At 33.5% G+C, this 23,255-nt stretch overlaps 1 protein-coding gene across 6 annotated transcripts in view; it reads left to right on the top strand.

Annotated features, from left to right (window-relative positions):
- Positions 1–23,255, top strand: part of Baz2b (bromodomain adjacent to zinc finger domain, 2B) — a 234,560-nt gene that overhangs the window by 169,870 nt on the left and 41,435 nt on the right. For 4 of the 6 annotated variants that reach the window (XM_013029108.1, XM_013029116.1, XM_013029100.1 and 1 more), the window contains 7 exons: positions 959–1,169; positions 6,952–7,044; positions 7,153–7,214; positions 10,133–10,198; positions 11,756–11,821; positions 13,328–13,372; positions 14,873–14,938. In XM_013029108.1, the coding sequence (XP_012884562.1) occupies positions 959–1,169; positions 6,952–7,044; positions 7,153–7,214; positions 10,133–10,198; positions 11,756–11,821; positions 13,328–13,372; positions 14,873–14,938 (609 nt within the window). Of the gene's footprint in view, positions 1–958; positions 1,170–6,951; positions 7,045–7,152; positions 7,215–10,132; positions 10,199–11,755; positions 11,822–13,327; positions 13,373–13,608; positions 13,636–14,872; positions 14,939–23,255 lie in introns of all 6 variants that reach the window. The other 2 variants (XM_013029091.1, XM_013029078.1) reach the window with 1 other exon arrangement.

The raw sequence follows: 23,255 nt of genomic DNA, 5'->3' as shown, positions 1-23,255 counted from the left end.
TTAAAGAGTACTTCTTATTCAAAAAACAAAACAAAACAAAAAAATAAAACAATTCACTGGCAGCAACCTCATACAGCACGTTTTACCTTTTCTATTAATCAATTATTTTTTGTGTGTGTGCCACTCTAAGGCTTGAACTCAGGGCTTAGGAGCTATCCCTGAGCTTATTTTACTCAAGGCTAGCATTCTTCCCCTTGAGTCACAGCTCTTCTGGCTTATTGGTGGTTAATGATAAGAGCCTTTGGACCTTCCTGTCCAGGCTGGCTTTGAACTATGGTCCTCAGATGTCAGCTTCCTGGCTTTCACTGGTACCATTAACAGATATCTCTCACCCTGCTTTTCTTTGAAGGAAATTAAATCTGTGGCTTGATTACATTTAATTTGATGGGAGGTGGAGGAAATACAACTTTATAGGTGATACTGTGGGCTTCCATTAAGAAGCTAGCATTAGTGTCCTCATTTCTCATTTTGCTTATAGAAGTCTCTTTCAAGTTCAGTGTTTGAATCCATTCATTTGTTAGGTGTTACAAAATGCTGATAATCTGTTTTTATTTATTAGTTATAACATTTCTGTAAAGAGGAACATCCGTATCTTATTTGGATAGCCTAACCTTTGGTTGTATTGATAATCTCTAAGAAAATCCCCAAGTGGTCAGCATATAACTAATATTTTCAAATATTTATCTACTATTTGGTCAATACACTTTTGATATGGATACATCTCTCTGTATACATTTAATTAATTAAAGTTCAAGCTACTTAAGAATGCTAAAGATATGCCAAAGACTATGAATAACAAATCTAAACTGAAAAAGTAAAATCTCCAAAGTTTCTGTCAGCTTTATAAATTTTAAGCTTTACAAATTTCAACCTGATTTTACCAAGAATATTCTCACATACTGATCTCTCATTTTTAATTCTGTTTGTAATATGCTATTTTTCTTAAATATCAATAAAGGGAATGCAGTGGTGTCTTTTGAAAGAAGAGGATGTCATTCCTCGTATCAGGGCAATGGAAGGCCGCAGGGGAAGACCACCAAATCCAGATAGACAGAGAGCAAGAGAGGAATCCAGGATGAAACGTCGGAAGGGTCGACCTCCAAATGTTGGCAATGCTGAATTCCTGGATAACACAGATGCCAAATTACTAAGAAAACTGCAAGCTCAAGGTAAGAAATATATAATGTATTTGATACTGGTAATCTGGACACTGCTCTCAGTTTCTAAAAAGTATATATTTGTGTTGAATGAATGAGGAAATAGAATAAAATAAGGAGTCCCACTGGTAACTGGAGTTCTTTGATTAGGTAATCTATCAAGAGCCATACTTACAAATACATCCTACCCTGTGTGGTGAGAATTACAAAGGTGGGTGTTAAGCTGTTAAGTCTTGCACAGAAAGGGAATCAACCAGCACTTGGCACATGCCTTAAGGTCGTGCCAACCTTCTGGAAATTCTCCTTTTAACAGCTCCCGATTCCTTGAGGTGGTACATGGGAATAACTACAAAATATGTGGATCTCTGGAGTAAATTTTCAGTCAGAGAACTCCAATTACTGGTAAGTAACCCCAGTCTTTTAGTTTGGGTTCTCCTAATGTCTGGATATGTAAACATTTTCAGAATGTTCAACCAATCAATTTATATCAAAAAGTACTTTAAGGTTATAGAAAGTGACCTTATCATTTATCAAGCTCAAAGTGCTCATAGTAATCTGAAATGTATGCATAATTCAGAATTGTATATATATATATATATATATATATATTATCATGAAGCCCCTTTGTGTGGCACAGAGGCTATGGAAAATAAAAATCGTTCTGCTATGCACTTTGAATTACTAGTGTGTCAGAAGGCTATTTGAATATATCGCCTATGTTAGATGTCTTACATTTGCAAGCATATATATGTGTAGATATGTTATGATTTAAAATAAAGGTGTGTAATGAGGAAGTGGCCTAAAAGACTAAGGGAATTTGTGACAGTTTTTGTTTGCTTTGGAAATTTTTTCTGGAAGAAATGCCTGAAATATTTCTATTCATGTAAATACCATCATAATATTGAATTCTTTGTGACTGCTTTGGTTTTATTCATAATTTTGTTTTTGTGCCATACTTGGGCTTGAACTCAGGCCTCACAGTCTTATTCATAGTTCTAGCTTTTTGCTGCTTAATTGGAGATAAGAATTTCAGGGATTGATATGCCTAGGTTGGCTTCTAATTACAATGCTCAGATCTAGCCTTTTTAGTAGCTAGGATTATATAATGGTTTGAGCCACCAGGGCTTAATTCTGCTTTGTTTCTATTTTACAACTAATAGAAAAAAAATCTCATAAAACTGTTTTTTATTGGTGTCTTTTCATTATTTAGAGAATACTTTATTAGATTCTAAATCAAATCCATATAGGTAAGACCTTTCATAGTTTATATATTATGTTTACCCCTTTGCAAATGGAAAAAATTACTAATTTCTATACAATGATAACATGTAATCAGAACATTTTTAAGTGAAAAAATACCTCATTCTCACTCCTCAGTGGAGCAGTTACTAATCCTGTGTGTAGCTTTACTGTATCTCAACAATTATATCTTTTTGATAACCTTTTAAGCTATTTATGAATCTTTGCTATTGCAAAAGTATTGTGCAATACACATGGATTACATGTGGCTAAGTACATATCATGTATATACTGCATGTATCATTTCCATGTCCAATTTCAGTATGTAACAGGCAAATAAAATCTTCAAAAATATTGCACCAATTAATACTTTAACCAATAGCATGTTAGTTAACTGCCTAGCATGTAAGCTCATGTTTTCCAAGTGTTTTCTGCCTTTATGTCTTTCTCTCCTTCCTCCCTGCCTCCCTGCCTTCCTGCTTTCCTGCCTCCCTTCCTGCATCCCTCCTTCTCTCCCTTCCTCCCTTCCTCCCTCCCTCCCTGCCTCCCTCCCTCCCTGCCTCCCTGCCTTCCTGCTTTCCTGCCTCCCTTCCTGCATCCCTCCCTCCCTCCCTCCCTCCCTCCTTTCCTTCCTTCCTTCCTTCCTTCCTTCCTTCCTTCCTTCCTTCCTTCCTTCCTTCCTTGTATCTGTTTTGGGATTTGAACTCTGGGCCTGGGTACTGTCCCTGAGCTTTTTTGCTCAAGGCTAGTGCTTGAACCACTTCCAGTAGTTAATTAGTGGTTAATTACAAGCTTATGCCACTGTTGCCTGGCTTTTATCATTTTTTATGTTGCTTTATTTGGTTTCTTATAATAATTCAATCTCCCCTAAATGATTGTTAGTCAAGGTAAAAAAAGTGGTTATGTTAATAATTTAGCATGGATAAGTTTAAAAACAATGTTTGCATTGTTTGCCTAAAATAAATGACCATTATATAGTATCCAAACTGGCAAGTCTAAATTTGCAAATTTAACTACATTTTTATTGTAACAAAATTAATTATCTACTTTACTCAATGTTTTCCTGTTCCTCTAGCTTTCAAATCTAAGTCTCCCTAGTTTTAATGGTTACCCTTGCTATTTTGCTACCTTTCACCTTACATGTTTTCTTTCTCAACATATATATAAAGAGTAAATGCTGAAAACTAGAGACATCAGACAAAGAAGCCAAGGATTTCTCCCCTGGCTGGGAAGTCCCCTGCCCTTGCTTGGGGAGTCTGCTATTTCTTGTTTATGGTCTTTCACTTTCAGTTTAACTTTTAAATAAGCTCTGTTCACTTTAAATAAACAACAGAAAAGAGTAAATGTTTAACAATTAATAATTAGCATTCATATGTACAAGTTTATCAGTATTGTTTGCATGCATTTTTTATACAGAGGAAAGAAAACAAGGATGAATTACTCTTACAACTTTTATTTCTAAACAAAATATTTCTAATGGTTAAGGGACTTTCAAGGGTTCTAGATGTTTCTGTTATCTGTTATCCTACTAGACTCAACTAGACTGAAATTCTGTATTTGAAAAGCGGTTCAGAATGAGATAAGTGGGAGCTTTGAGTATATACCCAAGTACTGTTAAGTGAGGGCTCTAATTTCTAAGAAGATCTCAATTGAAACATCCACCAAGGTTTAGATATGATAAAGGTTTTTGGTCTATATAAATAAACCTGCTTGTTAAATGATCAATAGTGTTAAGATCTCAACATTTCCAAAACATCAAATAGCATCTGTCCATATCCTATGTCCATTTCCTGTGTCATAGTGCTGGAAATGCCATAAAATGCATGCAGTTCACCATTTTATGAAATACTTTTAAGAAGGGAAAGTACTGCTGATTGTCAGATACATTCTGATTTTATAACTGATGAATGAGTTATGTCTAAAACACTTCTATGAAATTAGAGCAGACAAGGAATTTCTTAAGCCATAAGATGTTTCTCAAATTAATATTTGAAAAGTCAACTGACATATTCAGCAACTACAAACTAAATAAATGAGAGATGCTGGGAGTAGTTTGTTCCTAGGAGCCCAGGTGAACTTTGCTACATCCATAATGCATTCTTCTCAGCTCCAGATAGTATATCAGATTTGATTTCTTAATTGGTCAAAGTGTAAAATTTAAGGTGTATTAATTTTTAAAATTCCAAAGTGTTTGCTTCTTGCTAAAGTCTAAAACATATGAATCGAACTTTTTAATGTTTTCCCATTCACATGGTTTAAAAATAAAAATTACTATATATTTGTGTGACATGTGAAATTGAGCAGTAAACTCATACTGCCAAATATACCTCTATGTAACATAGAATTTCTTTTTTAAATGCCAGGCTTCTATTAGATTAACAATTTGACTTGGAGAAAAAGATCATACTTAGGTCATATTTTTAGGAATGCTTGTTCTAATCATTTAACATATCTTCACATTTTAAAAAAGAGTGAATCCTTTTTAGCAAAGTCTAGAGAAAACTTTTGGCTTCTAAGAGTCAAGTGAATATCTGACATTGTTTTAGATGAGAATGATATTCTTCAAGTATAATTGCTGAATCTGTATGCCTCTTTATAGGTTTTCATTAGTTAAACTATTTAGCATATAGATTTAGTTGTTTAACCAAGAAGATTTTGATGATATGCATAATCTCTGTAAATGGAAAATCATTTGAGTTGGAAATACACTAAAGCATCAGCTTTCATTTTATTTTTCATGAACACGTTCAATTTACTAGGTAAAGTTAGGCCCTTTTGGTAAGCATGGTGTTGCCTGCCTTTAATCCCAACACTTGAAAGATAGAGGCAAGATGATTATGAGTTCACAGTCAGCCTGGGCTACTTAAAAAAATATCTTCTGGATAGAAAATTAGCCTTGTATCCAAGTTCACTTCTTAAATTTTTAGCTAATGCTCAGAGATTAAAATATTGGTTAAGGTTTTTTAGAGTGGTAGCCTATAGATAAGGGTGTCAGGAAAATCTGGGAATATATTGTGGCTTTGCTTTTAAACTTCCATGAGCTTTATGTATTTTACTTGTACACTGGACATAATGTTGTTATTTTATAAAGTTGTTGTGAAAGGTAAGATTATGTCAATTTAATACAACTGTGCCTGCATTCAATAAATGGTTGAAATATACACTCATTTTCAAAGGATATAGTTTATAAGCTCTTCATCACCTATAAAGTTTAAAATACTGCCTACTGTAAAGTGGTACTCTCTGAAATTATTTCTTGAATGATAGTATAGTTCTCCACTTTTACAGTTAGAAGTATTCAGACCAAGACTGCCAGCAGAGAAAAGCAATAGTATTACCTGGTTTCTGTATCAAGTATACACAATCTCACAGTAATGCTGGGTAATGAATGATAGCAAGTCTTAGTGATGTGTGGCTTAAGCACTTCCCATCTGTGTGGATGCATTCAGCTGCTGAGTCACCAGGCAGCTTTACTTATCTTGCCTGGGCTTGTGCAAATATATGGGGTCACGTGAGTGCATGTATCTCAATCTCTAGCAGGCTAGCCTAAGTGTGCCCTTTAGTACTGGGCAAGGCAAAAAGGGCAGATTGAAGAGGACACATACATTATCAAGCTTTTTGTTACTGTTGCTAATATCTTAACTATAGAAGATTATATGGCTGAATGCAAAATCAAGGGACAGAACAATTTGTCTTCCCATTGGAAGTGACTGACAGAAGGAATAGTAAAGGAAGAATGTGGACTATTAAGTCTTTCTATCTTCAGGTTCATATATTTGTCCTAGAAAATTATGGGAGCTGTATTGCCCCTAAAACTCATTTGACATTCTGCATTCTTTTTACTTTGGGAAATTTAGTTCTCTTCCTCATAACTGAAAATATCACTAGAATCAAGAATTTCCCCAGTGATTAAATATGTTTGAAATATAGGTTGGGCAGTAGGGCTCTGTTTTATTTTAAGATCTTTCTCTTTTTGCATGTAGTTTTGATTTTGTTCTTGTTATCTTTTTCCTTTTTATTTTAAAATTGAAGCTAGGGCTGGACACAGTGGCTCAGGAATAGAAAGCCTCTCTAGCAGGCCAAAGCTTTGAGTTCAAATCCCACTATCTCTCTGTCTCTTTCTCTCTGTCAATGTTTGTCTCTCTCTCATGCACGTACATGCACATACACATGATTAAAACAAAAATTCTGTTTAAAATAATATTCTTAGTTATTCGTGGTTACTTTTCTACTTAATGAAGGTTTCTTGAGATGTGAAAATGTGTTTAGATGTGCCTCTGTATAGCTCCTCTTTTGATCATATCTGAATAAATACTTTGGCAATTTGCTTTTATTTCTTTTGGAGACAAGGTCAAGTTGCTGGTATGATGGCATGAGCCATCATACCCACTTAATTTAGCCATTTCTAGAGGAAATAAATATGACACTTTGTACTACTACTCTCTTACTTAGACAACTTTCTTAAGTATTATATCTTTTGTGATGATACCGTGCCAGTTTCACACAGTTATTGTAAAGTTGTTGGTAATGTTCTTTGAAATTTTGTGTTTTTCAGAAATAGCCAGGCAAGCAGCACAAATAAAACTTTTGAGAAAACTTCAAAAACAAGAACAGGCTCGGGTTGCCAAAGAAGCTAAAAAACAACAAGGTAAGTGATTTAAGTGATATAAGTTTGAAAAATAAGAGTTGGAAAATTCGTAAGAAACTCCTTTTATTGCTGATCTGATATCATGTATGTGTTGGTTTCTCATCATAGCAATAATGGCTGCTGAGGAGAAAAGAAAGCAAAAAGAACAACTCAAGATTATGAAACAACAGGTATGCTTTGTCATTGGACCTGACTTATAAAACATTGGTTTATTTTAAAGGATCTGCTTATTCATGTATGTTATTTTCATTATGATATATGTTTTACTTATTTATTTATGTTGTATGTGTGACACTTGGCAATGAACCCAGCACCTTCTACTTGCCTTTCTACAACTTGAGCCATACTCCAGCCTCAATTTAATTTGCTAAATAATTATTTTTCACGCAGATATTTTGTGCCTTATTTAGAAAGTTGAAGTGTTCCATTAGTTACAATTTCATTTCTTTCCTTCATTATTTATTTTTTCCCCTAATACTGAGGCTTGAACTTGTGCTTTTTCACTTGTCTTTTTATTTAACTCTTGGCCAGCACTCTACCAGTCCAGCATTCTACCACCTGAGCCGCACTTCCATTCTCCAGCTTTTTGGCAGTTAATTGGAAATAAGAGTTTTGAGATTTGTCTAGACAGACTCTGAACTGAACTTTGATTCTCGGATTTATCTCAAGCATGTGAGCCACTAGAACCCAGCTCTTTTTTAAGTTTTAACAAGGGTCTATTTCAGTATAATAGGATTAAAGGAGAAAGAATTAGAGAAAGAAACGTTTTTCTATCCTAATGAAAGAATTGGGAGTTAAAGATTCAAAATGGCAGTCCCTATTTAACTTTTATACTTTTTAAGTTGGACCACTATCTATGGTCATGCTAGCAAATCCAAATCCTTAGACAGTGATAATGGATGGGTAAGATTTGGAGGCCCACCAAAATTTAGATAATCTTCAAGACTTCCTTCCACCAGACCTGCCTTTTTTTCTCTCTTTGCCCATTCATGAAGAGATTCCGATTTTTTTTTAATGAGACGAGAGATTTAGATAGTCCCACTTATGTCTTCTAATCCTGTAACTTCATATTAAAATAAAGTATGGTAGAAAAGAAGCTTAATGATGTTTTGGTTGATATCTTAGTTTCAACAAAAATTGTTTTAAGAAGTGATATGAGAAATGCAAGTGGCAGGAAATTCACTTGACAAATTGCCATGATCAGGACCAGAATATGATTAGGATCAGAAAATAGATATTCTTTTAACTAAAACGGAAGTCAAAGAGAAATCGGTAAAAAAATTCCCTAAAAGTAAAAACTATTCCCTATCTGGATAATTTTTTAAGGAATTAAAAAAAACAGTAAGGCAATACAAAGACTGTAGATTTAGCATAGTGACTCAATCTGCCATTCCCAAAAATAACATATTCTATGGGTACCTATAGTACCTGTAGTACCTAAATCCTAAACAGTCTAAATCCATCTGTTTTGTATTTTAGACGTACACTTTATGAACAATGTTTTACTTTAAAGCTGAATGCCTCCTAGAAGGAGGAAATGGATTTAAATTTTTCAGTAACTCCCAGAAATGAGTATGTTTCATTCCTGAGAAGTAAATCTATGTGACAATATCTAATAAGTTTGAAAAATAAGCCATAGGCTACCGAATTTTTCTTTTTTGAACAGGAAGCCTTAATTTTATGCCCTACCTTTTAGTTATATATAGAATAAAAGGCTTTGCTAAATATGCAATTTCCAGGCCTAGGACAGATACCAGTAAACTTGCATTTTGAGAGTTTGAGAGTACCTAAGCCCAGATTAGTTTAACCCAAAGATTTTCTGCCTGTATCCAAACTTAAGAGAACAATGGATGACTTTTGCTGATTTGAGGATATACTACTTTTAAATCTTTTAAAGGTCAAGAGCAGAAATATTAGATCAGGAATATATTTTCTTAGCTCTCAAGTTCCAAATAAATGCTTGAAATATGAATCAAACATGGCTCTGGAAATCTTAGGGAAAATATAGTTTGAATTAGGAAATTTCAGGGCTTCTTTATAAGAATTATGAATTCATTTTCATCATTGTCAATTTTGGACTTTAAAAAGTAACTATTTAACATCTAAATTTAGGTGACTACTAAATTACAGCAAACAACCAAAAGCTAGTTGATTAAATTTAGATATTGTATGTACCAATTATACCAGGTAAATAATTCTTTGGGTTATAAATTGAAATTAATCCATCTGAAAATATTGCATATTATTTTTTGGTAGATGGCATATAAGAAAAGCTTGTATGAAGCCAGCCTCTGGTGGCTCCTTGGTATCCAGAAGGCTGAGCTCTGGGGATGGTGGTTTGAAGCCAGCCCAGAGGAAAATCCTTGATACTTATCTCCAATTAACCACCAAAAAAGCTAAAAGTGGCCCAAATGGTGGATCTCTATCCCTGAACAAAAAGACTCTCAGAGTCAGCATCCAGGCCCTGAGTTCAAGCCCCAGGACCAGCACCAAAAAAGAAAGAAAGAAAGGAAGGAAAGGGAAGGAGGAAGGGAAGGGAACAGGGAAGCTGAAGGGGAAAGGAAAGTTATATTATTTAACATATCCGCAACCCAGAATTACCTTTATGTTTTCTGACTCTGGAGACACTTTTTTCTACTATCTGTCCTTTATTTATTTTGATTTTTTTGTGACTGCTAATAGTTCTAATTTTTTTCAAGATACATAAATTTAATCAACTGTAATTTAATCGGGCTTTTTTTTGTGGGGGGCGGGGAGGGTCGGTCATGGGGCTTGAACTCTGGGCCTGGGCGCTGTCCCTGTGCTCTTCAGCTCAAGGCGAGCACTCTACCACTTGAGCCACAGCACCACTTCCTTAATCTGGCTTCTGTATATTAGTTTAGCACTTACCTTTTATACATTATGAGAAATTTTATAAAATCCTATAAATCTAAGATATGAAAATAAAAATGGCCTTAAAATAAGTAGTTAAATTTGGGATTCAGCCTGGATGACATTGGATAATTTTGTGCTTACATTTTAAATTCTTTGATTTCAATTAATTTTCTAGATATTTATTTTATTATGTAAAATGATATTTTTCCTACAGGAAAAAATTAAAAGGATACAGCAAATCAGAATGGAAAAAGAACTTCGAGCTCAGCAAATTCTAGAGGTAGAATTCATAAATTTAATATAATTAAAATAATACAAGATTTTCTAAATGTGTAAATAACATTAATATGTCCATCAGAAATTCTTGTTAAACTAACATTTTCTTTGAATCTTGTTTACCAAGCTCTTCTAATACTAGCAGTAAAATGCCAGGAAATGAGATAACAGAAAAAATAGAATGAGAACTTTTGAGCAGCCAGTACAGTTGTCATAACAGTTCATATGCTAAAAATCTTATTCTGTACTTTTAGCAAAGGACTTACAGTCAGCCATTTTCTTTTAACTTAGAAAATGTGTTTATAAAAGTAAATATTCCAAAAGTAAAATTAAAATTTAATGCAAATACATGTTTAATAGTTATGTTTTCTGATTTCCAGCATCCCTTTTTTCCCCACAACCTGACTAAAATTAGGGATACAGGGCATATGTTGGCAATAGCAAAGTAACCATGAAGAGAGCCCAGAAAATAGAGAAATCTTCCAGCTAGCATATACAGAAATGCAATACCTAGCAAGAGTCTTTAATCTTTTAGTTGAATAGGAAGCAATTTTCAACACCTTAGGAGTTCAAAGGCATAACTCTATCAAATTATTCAGTGTAACAACTGGTGTTCACAATAATTTTTCCCTGAGTCATCAAAAAAGGCCAAATTATGTTTAGTATTCTGCATTTAAACAGGCGTATGTCTCCAGATTATTTCCATCTAAAATAGTAAAATTAAAGTTTTAATGTTTAAAATTGTTAAAACCTCTCAATTATTCAGGAAATGTCTGCTTTATAAAATACTTATTTCCTGAAGCCCCCAGATAGTCATGGTTTTCTGTTATGGTTTTTTTTCCTTCTATTTTTTTCCTTCCTTACTTATTTCAAATACATTTGAAAACTTTCAAATAAATTTTTCCTGTCTTAAACTAAATTGAAAAATACTACTAGACCATTATAAAGGTACTAGATGGTGAGTGATGTTAACATAGACTTAATGGCCAAAATATACTTCAAAAAAATCATACATGTCCATTCTACTAAAAAAAAGAGTGAAGCAATAATGTTTCATTTCATAATTACAGCCAAATCATGAATGTCTTTATCTAAATTGTCAAGTATTAAAAGAAGTTTAAAATAAAGTAGAAATGTACATTTTTATAAATGTATAACTGATTTTAAACTGTATATTTAAAATGTTAAGCTCAATCCTGTCTTTTATTTTACAGAGATTACATTTTTATTTTTATGGTCAGGATAAAAGGCAATAAATAATGTTCATTTTTTTCTGTAATTAAAGTTGAAACTAAAACAGTATACTCAATTATTTCCTATTTTTAACACTTTAAAAGAAAAGTTATTCTTTGAATTTAGGACATTTGTATACTGCTTTAAAGTAGAAATAAAATGACTTTATGTTAAATATATTAGCTGGGGGAAATCTGTACATGTCTGTATATATGTCACATACTGTTTTGTACCTTGTAAGGCATGTAGCTTCATTTCAAGTCTTGAGATTATTTGCAAGTTGTAGTGGTGCTGTTGCATGACTTTGAGACCTGTTTTGCATGCACAGGCTAAAAAGAAAAAGAAGGAAGAAGCGGCAAATGCCAAATTATTGGAAGCCGAGAAACGAATAAAGGTTAGTTTAGATGAGAATCAGAGTTTTTATTTAAAAAAATAAAAACTATGTTATATAGCATCAATTGTGTGAATAAAGTAGCTTTCCTTACAGTAACTATTTAAAAATATATTTAGCAGATTCAACTTGTGTAAATGTGTGCTTTTATTTGTATGTTATACTGTACGTATATTTTTCATTTTTATTATACAGGTTTTATGTAATACTTTGTGCTTTGTAAATATGAGATATCAAGTCAAAAATGTGAACTATTGCATAATACCTGTATATAATTTTTGCTTGATTAGAATGACCCTTGCCCAAACTATTTTGTTTGTCATTTATGTTTATGTTTCAAACTGTGTCTAAAATCTGATTCTCCCCTTATTACTCTCCCTTTGTTAATGTCCAACAACTGTTTTATGTATTAAAAGGAAAAAGTGTAGACCAGGTATAGTGGTTAATATCATCCCAGCATTTGGATATACAGTTTCAAAATGTAAATTAATTAACTGAAAGAAAAATGCATACAAAAACCCTATCAACTGTTATTTAGCTAATGAAATTAGCCATTGCTGATTATTATAAGGTTAAGTGTTTTGATTTTGATTTTATGGCATGAAGTATAAAAAAGATGTTCCATCACTTCCCCGTATGCCCTTACCTTCTACTTTGGATGACTGAATTATGAAAAGGGGACAGCTAAACAACCCTACTGGTACTAGAAATAGCACCATAGCTACACCTTACAAAACCAGAAACCAGTTATTTTTTCCTGGGGCTGGGAGGGCAGGGCAGGGCAGTGCTGGAGATGCTGCACTCAGGCATAAACTCTCTTATTCCAAACAACACATTTTATGCCCACCTTTATTTTTAATTTAATCTATACTTTATGAAAATAGTAAATGATAATATCCTAGAATTTTTTACATTAAGCCCCATCCCCTTGGGACTGTGTCATGACCCATAGGTCAATATAAAAATCTTAATATAATCCCCAGTCTTTTATTTTTCATATAAAAATTAAATAGATGCTGTTAACTACAGAGTATATTTGATAGTTTACATTCAGAATACAAAAGAGTCCTAATCAGCTGGATTTTGAGTTACAGCATAAAGTATCAAATTATTTACAATTATAATTTTATTCAAATGAAACTAAAATAAATTTAAAAGTTCATATGTGATTTGCATCTGGTATGCTTCAACAGCCTAGTTAGCTTAATGAATATTAATTTAGTGAGTGGCTTATAATATATTAGTTGATCATATGCAGACTTTTAGGTTAAATTATCTACTAAAGAGAGATCCTTGCTACAGGTTTTATATTAAGTATTAGGTAGAACTACAACAAATTCACTTGACATTTTACAAGTTAAAAAAAAAATAGATTGAATAGTACCAGTTTTGTGTGGATCAACCTAATAGAGACTACAAACATCTCAGGAAAAGGAACCTTTTAATACTTAGGAGTATGTTCTAAATATTCCCTAAAAAATCATATATTAAAAGTTTCTTATCTTTAAGGAGAAAGAAATGAGAAGACAACAAGCTGTCCTTCTGAAGCATCAGGTCTGTATGAAGTTAGTTATACCATGGTTGTACTTGATCATTTTGCTTAAAACTAGTTGGGGAATAATCATTAAAAAGTTTTCTGTAAATTTTCTGATGAAATTCCTGCTTAAGTTTTTCCTTCATCTTACAGTTTATTGCCTTGCTTTGGTATATGGTATCTTTTGGGGGGTTAAAATTGGTTTTATGACTCTGTGATTTCTGTTTCATAATATTGTGCCAACTCTTTCTACCAGGAGTTGGAGAGGCATAGACTAGATATGGTATGGGTATGTTTATCTTTGTACATCTAACACCGCATTGTGATTTGGTTGTGATATGGTTGTCATAGCAATGCATAAAGTCTAGCACTGGCTGCTGTCATATTACATACTGCTGCATGGCTTTACAGCACAGTGCATTGCATACATCTGCTTGTCTGTCTATAAAGAAGTATGATATGTCTCTAGGATTTTTCACTAAATTACATAAGCCTTAAAGAAGGCTGCTGTCTAAAACTGAATGTTACTGATGTCACAAGGAAAGTTTGGATCACAATATAGTTAGACAATTATGGCCCATGTTCTCCCATCACTGTAGATGCAAAACTGCCATTGACTATAATGGGAATTTTGAATTTGCTTGATGAGAGAATATGAAATATGTTCTTGTTTTACAGACAAATTTTAGCAATACCCCTTTGAGGGACCAAATGTATTTAAACTAAAAATTAATTAAAATTAATTATATAAAACTAAAATTAATTGTTATTAATATATTTAACTTTAAAATAAATACAATTACCAAATTAACCTTCTCTTATTTTCATACTCTGCATCTTAAATTACACCCACTGGACTTTTGTAACTTTAAACAGCACACCAGTTGGCAGACATCAGTAAATAGGAATGTCGCTGTTCATTTGTGTTTGTACATGAACCAAGAATAGTTTAACTTTATAAATTGCTATCAGTGCTTTAAAAAAAAACCTTTCTAATTTGTTGGTGACTCATTGGATTTTCAAAATAATTTTGTACTTGAAATAAATCTAATTAATTCCAAAACCATAACACGAAAATGATTATGGATCAATCTAAAATTGTAAGCACAATACAACTTTCCGTTCAATTGGCTCTAGTAAGTATTTGTGGTTTCTCTAATAGCAGATGTAAAGTAACTGACCTGTTCCAGCCAACCATTATGCTTTTTGTTCTGCCAGCTTTTGAAGGAGCATCACAACTGACCATAAGTAAATCTTGTATGCTTCTGTTTACACTGTCTCCATGTTCATTGCTTTACCTTTTTGCTTTTGATTGTTCTTGTATTTGCTTTCTAAACCTAAACTAAAACATGCACAGACTGGCCATTCTTGTCTTATATTTAGTATTTACTGTGACTTGTCTATAAATGCTAAACATGCTATATTGAGTTTTTGTTTTTGTTGTTGTTGTTGTTTTCCATTTGAAACTCAAACGTTTGACTCTGGTTGAGTTATGCTCCTAATTTTATCTGGCCTAATAGGAACGGGAGAGAAGGAGACAACACATGATGCTTATGAAAGCTATGGAAGCTCGTAAGAAAGCAGAAGTAAGTGTGTGTTTCTAGAAATATGCTACCTTATAAATTATTATTTTTTCCTGAAACATTAGCCCTTTTATTCAAGGTATAACTTTGACATAATTTACTAGCTTTCATAAACAAACCAAAGGTTAAAGATAGTAACTATGCTAAAATAAAAGAATGGAAAAAGTTTTCATATATATGTGTTAATTTCCCTGGCTGATGTTTTAATTATCTTTTTTGTAAATGTGTTAAATGTCATTGGTTTGAATCAAACTACTACTGTAGCCAGAGTGTCACAAATCGAATATTACAGAGTGCCTTGAGGAGTCTACGCATCCTAATTCAAACACAAATTATTCCCACAGGGTCTTCTGCCCTCAGAATAGAGTGTTCTTTAGCATTCTATGTATAAAACTTGGCCTTAATAATTTCCTTAAAATAGACTTTTAACAGATAATTCAGAAAAAGAGAATTATTTCAGTATGTCAAAATCAATCTATTTGGAATTTAACAGAAATCAGTTGCAGATTAAAATAGATGCTATAGGGGCTGGGAAGGTAGCTCAGTGGTAGAGCGCTTGCCTTGCATGCTTGAGGCCCTGGGTTCGATTCCTCAGCACCACATAAGCAAAAAGAAAAAAGCCAGAAGTGGCGCTGTGGCTCAAGTGGTAGAGCGCTAGCCTTGAGCTGAAGAGTTGAGGGACAGCACCCAGGCCCAGAGTTCAGGCCCCATGACTGGACCCCCCCAAAAAAATAGATGCTATAAAGGAATGCATTCTGCATTAAAACAGGATTTCAGAGGTTGAGAGACCCAGATTCCAATGCTGGCTCAGCAAACAGTGTGATTTACCTTCTCAAACTGTTTTCTTTTTGTTGTGGGTGGTGGGTTTGATTTTGTATTGGTTTTTTGTTGTTTGAGACAATATCTTGACAAGAAGCCCAGATTGACCTGGAACTCTCTACATCTCTCAGTCTGGCTAGAACTCTCTTAATTCTCTCTCTGCCTCACAGGTCCTAGAATTAGAATTGTTTATCAACATGTTTGGCAAACTGTATTTTTAATGAAGTAATGATATTTGAACTGAGATAAATATTTAATTATTATTATTTTTTGCTGGGAATATATCTCCTTGGTAGAACCTTTGCCTAGAATGTGTAAGGTTCTGAGTTCCATTTCTAACACCACAGAATTTTACACATACATATATTCTCTCTCTCTCTCTCTCTGTTACACACACACACACACACACACACACACACACACGATACTGTTTAACCTAGAGTTGAGATCTGTGTGTTTTTGTTTTAGCTGTGATGTATATTTGCAACATAGATGGCTGATTTGTTAACACAACATGTATACTGTTTTGGAGCCTGGATATTTTAGTCAACCCCCCCAAATTTGGATTCTTCTTTTAATACTTTCCAGCTGTGTAACTTTTGCCATATTTTTAATCCCTTTGATTCATTTTTTCCATTAAATTAAGGTATTAATTCCTTATTCATATAGTTATAATGTTGTCTAAATAGATGTGTGTGTGTGTGCATGTGTGTGTGTAAAGCTGTAGAATAGTGCTTAGCACTACCTCATACTTACAGTTGCTTAAATGTAGAGTAGGCCTAGCAAGATGTATAGGCACAAAGGGAACTACTAATATAGATTACCTCTTAAATTTTCTCTAGCAATCACTTTCTGTTAGGTCACTTGCTAATGCTTTTCCTGATACATTTTTTCTCCTTACCTGTTGCTTATCCAGTTCTATTGATTTCCTCTATATCTAATATAATAATGACTACCAGGCAACAAATTGGCCTGGCTGCGCTCTTCATTCCCTTCTAGATGTATCCTGGTGGTAGTCACTGTAGACCTGTGAACAGGACTGCTTGCAAACTGAATAACTTTATCAGTCCTTCTGATTTTAGATTATGTTCCTCTAACAGTTGCTGCCATCAACAAAATATTTTTAAACTTTTCTAGACTACGTCAATGTGGTGGATCATTAAATTACTGTGAGAAAAATGAAAAAGATTAATAATTGTATCAATGAGATAAAGCTTTACTATGTGAAACAAGCAATTAACAAGGCATGGTTTTTCAAGCAATTGTAAATTTTTAAATTTCTTTAACTGATATATAAAATATAAAAACTCTATACATATTCATGGCTATTATGTGATATTTCCATATATTTGCATTGTGTAATGTGTAAATTATGTCATATATCTTCTCAAAAAGGATACAGATACAGACATTTCACAAAATAACAGAACTTTTGATATAAAGAACCATCTCAAGAATGTCATAAAGGCCATCAACCTAAGTTATAATAGAATATAACCCTATTGCAAAAAGAAGAAGAAGAAGAAAGCAGCAGCAGCAGCACGGAACCAAGCATATGGTCTTTCATTCTCCCACCACCCCACTATATATATATAGATATATACATATATATATCAGATGTATAGATCTAGATATATCTATAGATCTATATGTATAGATCTATACATATATATATATCTATATCTTTTCAAACACTTACCATTTCCTTATGGTGAAAACATGCAAAATCCTCCTACATTATCATTATCTACATTAACCTACTGTAAAAGCACACCACAAGTTCTTACTCCTGTTTGATTATAACTTAGTGTTCAAATGATATACTGCTCCCCTCTGATTACTACCATTTTTTGTCAGCTTATAAGAAATCAACTGTTTTACATTCCACATATGAGTGAATCATGTAGTTTGTCTTCTGTGCCTTGTTTATTTCACTTAGCATAATGATTTCCATTTTCATTCACATTGTCATAAATAAGAGAATTCCATTCTTTTATGTCTGAATACTAGTCTATGGTATATCATATTGCCACATTTTCTTTAGGCATCCATTAGTTAACAGACACACAGCTTTCTTCCTGGCTATTGTGAATGTTACAACAGACATAGGAGTGCAGAGATCTCTTCACATACTGACTTTATTTCCTTTGCACTCCTTTGCTAGATTATGGGGCTGATTTTCTTTTTCTTTTTTATGTCAATTGTGGGGCTTGAAATCTGGGCATGGGAACTGTTCCTGAGTTCTTCAGCTCAAGGCAAGCTCTCTTCCACTTTGAGCCACAGTGCTACTTCCAGTTTTCAGCTGGTTAATTGAAGATAAGAATCTCATGGATTTTCCTGCCTGGGCTGGCTCAGAGCTGATTTTTTTTTAATGTAATTAATCCAAACTTTCTCCTAGTCTTTTACATAAATTTATGCTGAATTATTTAGCAAAATTTTGTGTGCTCAGAGTCTGAGTTCAAATCCCAGGAATGGCACACACACACACACACACACACACACACACACACACACACACATGCCCACTTATACACACACAGAAGAAACCACTACAAAGTAAAGACTATATGGTATTTGGGACTAGTTCAACATTGTAAACAGCTACTGTCTACCAAACTTTAATTCCTTTATATTTTTATTGTGTTCTGGAAAAAGGCAAAGTAGGATAAAATGCATATGTTACAAGTGGTATTTAAAGAATTATTAGGTTGAAATATAAGTTGCTTCCATATTATTAATTAAAATATCCTGTAACATCTGAAATGACTCTAAGAAACTCCACAGCCATCACAGTAAACAGGTAGTACAAATACTACCCATGAGATATTTTAATTTACTATTATCTCAAGTGTGTGTGTGTGTGTCTATGTGTGTGTCTGTGTGTGTGTCTGTGTGTGTGTGTGTGTGTGTGTTGTCAGTCATGGGGCCTGAACTCTGGGCGCTGTCCCTCAGTTCTTCAGCTCCAGGCGAGCACTCTACCACTTGATCCACAGTGCCACTTCCAGCTTTTTCAGTTTATGTGGTGCTGAGGAATCGAACCCAGGCCCCCATGCATGCAAGGCGAGCACTCTACCATTGAGCCACCTTCCCAGCCCTTGATGTATTTTTTAATAAAATAGATTCAAAATTATTATTGATTCTTTTTTTAAAAAAAATTCTGTTTGAGTTTTGCTTTACAATTTACTCTCATTTTTAAAAATTTTTTATCATGAAAATACCATATAAAGGAGTTACAATTACATGGGCAAGATAATGAGTACATTTCTTATCAAGCATTGTTGTTTCCTCTTTTGTTTCCCTTTTTTATCCCTTCCCATATCCCATCCCCCCCACTCATATCTCCCCTTTCCCCCCCATTGTTGATTCTTTAGCTTAATAAAACTATAGTTATTCTGTTATATAAAGCTATACTTAGTTAAAAATCTGGTATACAACTTGTTAATCATATTAATTTCAAATGACCATTAATAATCTTTTGTAGCATAGTATAAGAACTAATGATTGTTAGCCTCAAAAATAAAAACGGCTTACTCCCTAGTATTAATTCAAGAAAATATGAAAACATCTGATCTTATATTTATCATTAGAAACAAGATTAAACAGCATGAGAAAGCAACATTTTATTTTTTAATCTCCTATTTTAATTTTAGAAACTATACCAACTACAAATTTAAAATCACTTTATAAACTGCATAACCAACCATAATAATACAGTAGCTTGTTTTCTATGTCTCCTTAAGGGTCAGTAAAGTACAAAAGGATGTTAAACATGTATCTTATCACAGAATGACTGTCAGCACTTCAGGAAATAGACTCACACAATGGAAAACAGGGTTCCCATTCCAAAGTAATCCAATAAGTAATTTGAAAGTAGAAAAAAAAGCTTAATCCCTCAATGACACTATTCATGGTAGCATTTCATAATTCTATACTCATCCCAATCATTATGTAGTGAAAAATAAAAATAAAAGGCAGACTTGCATATATAGACTTTGAAAAGAAAATTGCTTTTCAATTAAAGGCACAGAAAATATACTAGAACAGCATTTATATAAATGTACTTTATTTCTGTTTTACAAGTTAAATTGCCTTAAACCAAGTACTGGTGGCTCATGCCTGTAATCCTAGCTACTCAGACGACTGAGATCTGAGGATTGCAGTTTGAAGCCAGCCTGGGCAGGAAAGTCTGTGAGATTCTGATCTCCAATTTACCACCAAAAAGCCAGAATGGATCTATGGCTCAAGTGGTAGAGCACCAGCCTTAAGCAAAAATATTAAGGAAGAATACTCAGACTGAGTCCAAAGCCCAGTAATGACACAGAAAGAAAAGAGAGAAAGGGAAAGAGAGAAATTAGATTGACTACCTTAAAATGTAAAAGTACAATGTGAAATCGCTTTATAGTTTTATAGAATTTAAATATCACTCAATGAAATAGATTTTGGAATATATTCTTATTAAAAATATAAAATCTCTAATGTGAAATTTGACAATTTTGATTTAAAATGAAGAGACATTTATGTAAAAGTAGCTATTCTATGTGACATCTGAAGACAGTTAATCTTAAGTACAGAATTTTTAATGAAATATTTAAGAAAAGATTTACTTTATTATTTTCTTCCTATAAAATATAATTGCCTTTAATCCTTCCTCAATCATCTGATTCATAATATTCCTTTGTTTTAGATTAATTTTCATATTACATATAAATTAAAATTGTAAGTTCATTTTAAAGAATGGTTATTGTACTCATATTAAATATGTGACCCATAAAGCACTATCATTTTTACTCTTTGTAAGTCTAGTATAACTTCTGTTATTATTCATCTTTACACTTTTATTTTTCTACAGCTTGAGGTAATCTTTAAATCTTGGTACATTTTAAATTTGAGTACAAATTTCTGTCAAAAAAAAATATTCTCTAAGTTAAACCCAGAACAGTCACCTAAGGGACCCAATAAAATTGTAAAGTGCTAAAATCACTGGTCAATAAAAATGGCATGTTTTGGTATAACCCCTGTTTTCACTGTATTTGATTCTGGTACCTTGCATCTTGTATATACATTTTTCTGATGTGGAGAGGGGAAGGGATATAACAAAATGCTGAAACAAGGATACAATGGGTCAGCCTTGACCCATTGTAACAATGAGACATACAAGACACTATGTTGAAAACGAACTTTACAACTTGGGGTGGGGGTGAGGGGAAGGTAGGGAGGGTGGGGGTAAAAACAAAGGAGGGGGTAACAATGCTCAATAGGAAATGGACTCATTACCTTACTCATGTAACTGTAACCCTTCTATACAGTATCTTTACAAAAATACATATATTAAAAAATGTCATGTTTTACAGTCCTGTAAGTTGTGAACTTTATAGTATTAGCTCATTGTACCACATTCACTCCTTAGTTCTTAAACACATAATTCTAAAATAGGGTACATTAGGTTACCTATTTGTTACTGTACTATAGAATGTTTGAAGATACTTTTATGGTTTTATTATATAAATAATCTTTACATGACTTTTAGCTTTTTGCCTTATATATTTTTGACTGTGAACAGTAATCCAGACTGGGCACTTGTGGTTCATGCTTATAATCCTCACTATTCAGGAGGCTGAGATCTGAGGATTGTGGTTCAAAGCCAGCCTGTATAGGAAACTCTATCTCTAATTAACCATCAAAAAGCTAGAAGTAGAGCTGTGGCTCAAGTGATATAGCCATTAGCCTTAGGTAAAAAAGATAGTGGACAGTGCTTAGGCCCTGATTTAAAGACTCAGGACCAGCATCCACCCAAAAAATATTAGTTAATAGATGTTTCAACCTTAAATGAAATTTATTTTATTTTATTTATTTATTTATTTTTGGGTCAGGTCGTGGGGCCTGAACTCTGGGCCTGGGCGCTGTCCCTCAGCTCTCAGCTCAAGGCTAGCGCTCTACTACTTGAGCCACACCGCCACTTCCGGCTTTTTTCTTTTTGCTTATGTGGTGCTGAAGAATCAAACCCAGGGCCTCAGGCATGCAAGGCAAGTGCTCTACCACTGAGCCACCTTCCCAGCCCCTATTTTAGATGTGCTGGTCCTTAATTTATTTTAATGTGTTCCTAAGAATAACAGGCAACGGATTAACTCTTCCCCCCAAATCAAATTCTAGTATAAAATAAACATTTTGTCCATAAAAATAGAACTACATTTTAAATGATAGCTTTCATTCCTGCATTCCCAGCACTTTTATTTGTAGTTTTGTTTTGTTTGGTTTTGTTTTGTTTTAAGATAGGCTTTCACTAACTTACCTGGGCTGGTCTTGAACTTGAGATTCTCTTGCCCCCACTTCCTGAGTATTGAAGTTACAGATGTATGCTATTACAACCTGCCTACAAATTACTTATAATCTAAATATATATTTAAATAATATATGAAACTAGGGAAAAGAAAGTTATAAAAATGAAGGGAGGTCTATTCGCTTTATAGTCAGTCTAAAGCATACTCTAGGACTATATTTTATAGTTATATGTAATAGTCTGTTACTATCCTTCAATTTACCCACTGTTAATAAAAGAACTTATGTCTAGGGTTTTCATCATATCTCTATTTTCATTGGTAGGCTTAGGATTTGAACTCAGTCAGGGCCTTATGCTTTCCAGGCAGGTACTCTACCACCACTAGAGCCAGACTCCTATACAATACGTATTGATCATATTCATTGCTTCTATCAGTCTTTATTATCTCCCCACTTCTCCCTCTTCTCCTCCCCTTTCCTCCCTAGCATCTCACCCTTTTACTTTCATGAGTGGTTTTCTTGTGATTTGTTTTCCCCTAGCTTGCACAGATGGGTAACAAATAAATGATGCAACCTGTTTCTTTGTGGGACTGGTTTTCTTCACTTGATGTGATGATCTGCACTTTTATTTTCTAGCAAGTTATGTAATCTCATTCTTTTTAATAGTCAATAAAAGTTCATTGGGTGGATATGTCAGTTTCTTTTTTTTTGGTTTTTAGCATTTTTATTTGAAATATTTTTATCTTTTTTTGTGAAAAACTGTACAGAGGGGTTACATTTACATGGGCAAGATAATGAGTACATTTCTTATCAAGCATTGTAGCCTCCTCCTTTGTTTCCCCTTCCCATCCCATCCCATCCCCCCTCCGCCCCTCCTCCCCCACACCAAAGTTGTAAAGTTCATTTTCAACATAATGACTTGTACATTTCATTGTTGCAATAGGTCCACCTGTATTCCTATTTAAATGATTTGTTTTTCCCCTTCCCCTCCACAAATTATACTGACATCAAATACACTAAAGCAGGGGTTATACCATGGGGGAGGGACATACAAAGCAACAAAGAAATAATCTTATAACTGTGTTAGAAACAATCGAATGAAAGGAAAAAAATTTGAATACATAACTTAGGGTTCATTTCCCTAACATCAGCTTATCTAACCTTTTCTGCTTGACTAAGACATATACTAGATTTTGCAAATAAGGGAAACCATGGGACCTATGTT

This window comes from Dipodomys ordii, unplaced genomic scaffold, assembly GCF_000151885.1.
Source record: "Dipodomys ordii isolate 6190 unplaced genomic scaffold, Dord_2.0 Scaffold5, whole genome shotgun sequence".
Taxonomy (NCBI): domain Eukaryota; kingdom Metazoa; phylum Chordata; class Mammalia; order Rodentia; family Heteromyidae; genus Dipodomys; species Dipodomys ordii.
This window is presented reverse-complemented; position numbering and strand designations above follow the sequence as displayed.